The 5062-nt window shown below is 41.7% G+C and overlaps 2 protein-coding genes across 2 annotated transcripts in view; both read left to right on the top strand.

Annotated features, from left to right (window-relative positions):
- LOC140325438 (UDP-glucuronosyltransferase 2A2-like) overlaps nt 1-5062 on the top strand; it is a 197240-nt gene that overhangs the window by 102354 nt on the left and 89824 nt on the right. The gene's annotated exons all lie outside the window — the stretch shown is intronic.
- On the top strand, nt 691-4446 carry LOC140325347 (S-modulin-like). The gene is made up of 2 exons (XM_072403172.1): nt 691-1190; nt 3950-4446. Exons 1-2 carry the CDS (start codon nt 783-785, stop codon nt 4157-4159), a joined length of 618 nt encoding a protein of 205 aa, XP_072259273.1. The 5' UTR covers nt 691-782; the 3' UTR covers nt 4160-4446.

Here is a 5062-nt window from a genome sequence, read left to right as displayed (position 1 = left end):
CCCCTTCCTATGATCATAGACAAGATTATTGGGGTGAACATTAGGGGTTCGGGCAATAGGGTTCATGGTCCATTCCCTCTGGCCCCATTTGTCACAATGGCCATCAATGTAAGGGGCATTTCCAATACATCTTATTTTAGGGGTTCTTCTGGGGCTGCTCCACACTATGGGACGACCCGACTGATGGTAATACTTCTTTAGAACTTTCTGACCCCACAACTTTCTAAACAAACATAAACACATTTTAGGCCTTAAGAATCCAAAACCAAAACAATTTTTAGACTATGTATATGTTAGGGGTCATAAAATACGACAATTGGATTTACCAACCATAGCCGACGTTACAGTATATCATAGACACTCCGTATCCAGCACAGCACAATGAATATAATAATCCCGAATATGAACATTTCACGGCATCCATACTGAGCCCATGATGAAGCCATGGCATGGTAACTCGTTCGTTGGTTGTCCATACGCAGGGCAGATCAATGCTCGTAATTTGTAATGTGTTCAGGTAACAAATCATAATCTTCCTAATCTGTACCCTGACAATAAATATTCACCCAAATAATGGATCGGCCATGCTTTGGGTACTAATTGAAATAAGTCACAGAGTGAATATCATTGTCTACATGACGCCTAAACCCCGGTAATCCCAAAACGGCATTATCTGGATTTAGGCTTATGAAGAATGCCGTGCTCATTACCTTGCTGCGTTTGGTCTTGTAGGACAAAAGGAAAGGTCTGCCTTTAGGTTTCCAGACTTCTAATTTTTCATCATGGGTAACAGTAAAAGTGGTGCCCTTTCCAAGGAGATTTTGGAGGAGTTGCAGCTGAACACTAAATTTACCCAGGAGGAGCTCTGCACCTGGTACCAGTCGTTCCTTAAGGAGTGCCCCAGCGGGAGGATTAGCGAGAAACAGTTTGAAAGCATTTATTCCAAATTCTTTCCAGATGCCGACCCAAAAGCTTACGCTCGCCATGTCTTCAGAAGCTTTGACGCCAACAACGATGGAACGTTGGACTTTAAGGAATACATGATAGCGCTACATATGACTTCTTCTGGCAAAGCCAACCAGAAATTGGAGTGGGCGTTCTCTTTATATGATGTGGATGGCAATGGGACCATCAACAAAAAAGAAGTGCTTGAGATCATCACGGTACGGTTATTTCTTTGTTTTCTAAATGTTAGAGTTACCTGAAATCAAGGGAAAAATAAAGGTGCCATCACCTGACATCTGCTCACCTGTTATGGCGGAATAGAATGATAAATCTAAAGTACACATGTGGGAGGATTATGGGGAAATCGTATGACATACAGCCAGAGGTAACACCAAATTCTTCCCTGCTCCTCCATATCAATCCGCCCATTTCCCGGGATAATATTATATGTATATTGTATAAATGTGAATTTTCATCTTTTAGGAAAACCCTTAATCCTTTTTTGAATTTTGCTTTAGTAAATCAACAAACTAAAATGTGATTCTACAGATGCCTGTTATTCCTCTGAATATTGGGAGTGTGATAAGATTTAATCATTCAGCTAAATTCTGATGGAAGGCGATCCATTCACAGCGCTCCATCTGCGGATATTTAATTCTCTCCCAGAGGTTACTCAGCAGCAGATAAAGACGTCCTAATACTGATATAATCCAATGAACCTTACAAAATGACTTTTATTGCTTCATTTGCACAGATGTGTTTTTAAAATTCCAGGAAAACTTTTATTTGTGTTTATGCGGGTGTTTATAAACTTCTTTTTTATGGAATAGAGAGCAAGGAGGCCCCTCCCCTGCCCAATGCCTTTCCCGCCCACTGCCCTCCCCTGCCCAATGCCTTTCCTGCCCACTGCCCTCCCCTGCTCTACACTATCCACTGCCTTCTCACTTAATTTCGTGGCCAATTGCCCTTCCCTACTTGCCATAACTATGGCTACATATTCGATTATTGTACTACAATCCCCTCCCACCATTCCAGAGATATTACCGGTGATGCCCCTGGTAGTAGATGTGTTATGGTAGTAATGCCCCCGCCTGATGATCCGCTACAACCATCACTAGGAGTACCAGCAAGAAATCTATCAGTAATAATACTTCTGTGTCCACCATATAAATATCATAATATTCCTGACTCACCGGTATTTGTAATCAGTAAATTTCAGCTGTTGGGCTTTCAGTTTCAGATGCAGAACGTGTAAAATCCGCACATAGACAATGAAATTTATCTGCAGACAGAAGACCGGGCCGGTGTTACCATCTGATACAATTATATAATAATATTCCCTGCACATTGCTGATACCGCTGAATGATATTTCTCCAGTGGCTGCAAGAGACAGCAGAAATCTAAACTGGAGATCTGGGGACACCAATGTCATATTAGGCTTCCCTATGTGAGAAATATGTTCAATGAGACTGCACCAGGGGGCAGGGGAGGGACAGGGGAGGGAAGAAGGCAAAGACTGGCAATCAGGATGGAATTGGGGGAATGGGGGGAGCAGGTCAGCCGAGGGCAAGAGGAGGGCAATGGGCAGAGAAAGGTGGTGGGCAGGCAATTGCAGTGGACACAGTAAGAAAGAAGCGGGTATGCTGGAAGAATGCAGAGCATGGCAATTGGGAGAAAATTATAATGGGCACAGGAGGGTATAGGATGATATTGGGCATGGGAGGGAGATGAGGGCAGTGGGCAGGGGAGGGAGAGGAGGGCAGTGGGCAGGGGAGGGAGATGAGGGCAGTGGGCAGATTAATAAAAACCTGATGGTGGCGCTATATATATGACCTCTACTAATGACCTGATGGTGGCGCTATATACATCATTCATGCTAATGTCCTGGTGATGGTGCAGTATACATAATTCATGCTAATGACCTGATGGGGGCGCTGTATATATCAATAATAATAAAGACCTGATGGTGGCGCTATGTATATTACTTATACTAATGACCTGATAGGGGCACTATATGCAACATTCATACCAATGAGCTTGTGATGATGCATCAATAATTTATATATTACCTCTACTAATGACCTGATGGGGGCGCTGTATACATCAATATTAATAAAAACCTGATGGTGGCGCTATATAACAAGGTACACACAGTACACAAGGAGCACAATGTCAGAGCACACAGATAAATGACACTAATATTCCTCCCGTGTATATTATAATGTGTGCTGAGATATAACGGTCTGGTTGGAGCGCAATGTGATCTGTAATATACAGGAGGAGAGGACGAGATGTCTTCATGAGCACAAATAATGATTTAGCACTTTGCCAGGTGAATAATTAGAGGTTATTTAAATGTTCCCATGATTGCTGTATGCAGAGATCGTTATTATTAGATGTTTTGTAGCTCAGCATCAAACAATAAAATCTGATTCACAGAGTGAATGTTGGAGGACTGCAACATTAACCCTTCACATACCAGGGAAAGCGGGGGTTCCATTCATGTATTTTGTATTGAAATCAATGGAAAGTCATCAGAATCTACATTATCATGTGCTGCTGTGAATTGTATCGCTTATATTGCATGTCAGTGAATGTGTTAGGACATGATTTCACAGATATATTCACATACATCTGGGAGTACAGCCCAAGAAATGACCAGATGTTGAGATGTATTTCTCCTAAATATAAAGGTACTCAGATTCATGGACTATCATGGGGGAACCTGGGTGATCCAGTAAACCTGGAATAGATTTCCTAAAAATACCAGTTGGAAAATGTTTTCAATTCTACTCCAGATCTATTCCAGGTATACTGGATCACCCAGGTTCTCCCATGATAGTCTATCCTCTGCAGCCTTGGAGAGCTTTAACAAATCAGGTCCAATGCATTAATATGCGGAGGCCAAGGGGTTGATGGCTTTATATTATAGACAGCTGCTTTATTATTCCACAGTATTTATATAGCGCCAACTTATTATGTAGTGCTGTACAAAGTCCATAGTCATGTTGTTTTATATTTGGAGTTTACTTTATTATCGAGATAAATATCACACTCCCAACATTTTCACCCCAGATTTTCATTTTCCTTTTGACAGATAAGCTGACAGAAGGTGAATTCATTCAGGGAATCGTCCGGAACAAAGAGATTCTGCGTCTGATCCAATTCGAACCCCAAAAAGTGAAGGAAAAGCTCAAAGAGAAGAAGCATTAGCTGGGAGATATTTTGTGAAAGACTTTCATCTCCACCGCCGAGAGAATGGCTAATGAAACTTAAAGTGAAAGGCTCCCCGTCCTTGCACACGTAGGATTAGTTTAATCCGAGGATTACATCCTTCTTATTCTCTGAAGGTCACACACAATAATCTCATTTATAACTGATATCAGACAACTCTAAGCTAATAAAGAAGCCGCAGGAGGAAAACAACAAACTGAAACCCCAAAATCCGCTCGTTGTAGTGCTGACCGCGGCTCGCTAGCGGTGTAGTCCCTGCGCTAGGAGATTCCGTTCTGTAAAAATGTTAAATATGGGAAAATAACTCCGAATCTTCAATTGTTTGAAACTTTTTACTCATAAATATTTATTAGCAACTAATGGCAAAATGACAGCAAAGAGAACAAATGTTTAATAAACCGACACACTTCTTAGATTGTAAGCTCTTCGGGGCAGAATCCTCTCCTCCTCACTCTCTGTGTCTGTCTGTCATTTGTAACCCTTATTTATTGTACAGCGCTACGTAATATGTTGGCGCTATATAAATCCTGTTTATTAATATTAATACATATATAAAAATAGTGAAATTTGTGGTAAACACATTGCAGGAGTAGAAACAAAGGGTGCACAGGGTCACAGTTGATTTTCTTTGTAGGGCAGCCACAGTCTGTGTAAAAAAGCCTTTCCGTGGCCAGCATGCTCGCAGTGTGGGAGCAGAGGTCTCTCTGCAGAGGTGCAGTGTGTTCTTGCTGAGTTCGAACAAATCTAATTGGTTCATGTTCATTGCTAATCAGAGAGTTTTTGTTTTAATTCAGTATGCCTGATCTCTGCTAAGAGGCCACTGCTTCCCCACAGAGAGCCAGGGACTTTCTCTGCAGCATGTTTGCTATTCAGCTCTAAGCC

The sequence above is a fragment of the Pyxicephalus adspersus genome, chromosome 3 (assembly GCF_032062135.1).
Source record: "Pyxicephalus adspersus chromosome 3, UCB_Pads_2.0, whole genome shotgun sequence".
Taxonomy (NCBI): domain Eukaryota; kingdom Metazoa; phylum Chordata; class Amphibia; order Anura; family Pyxicephalidae; genus Pyxicephalus; species Pyxicephalus adspersus.
Note: the sequence above shows the minus strand (reverse complement) of the source record. Positions and strands in the feature narration are given on the sequence as shown.

Bases quoted from the DNA above. Each gene is read 5' to 3' on its own strand.
- LOC140325347 (XM_072403172.1), top strand. From the start codon at position 783: ATGGGTAACAGTAAAAGTGGTGCCCTTTCCAAGGAGATTTTGGAGGAG. The intron at 1,191-3,949 runs GTTAGAGTTACC...CAAAGTCCATAG, and splicing joins TATTTCTTTGTTTTCTAAAT to TCATGTTGTTTTATATTTGG.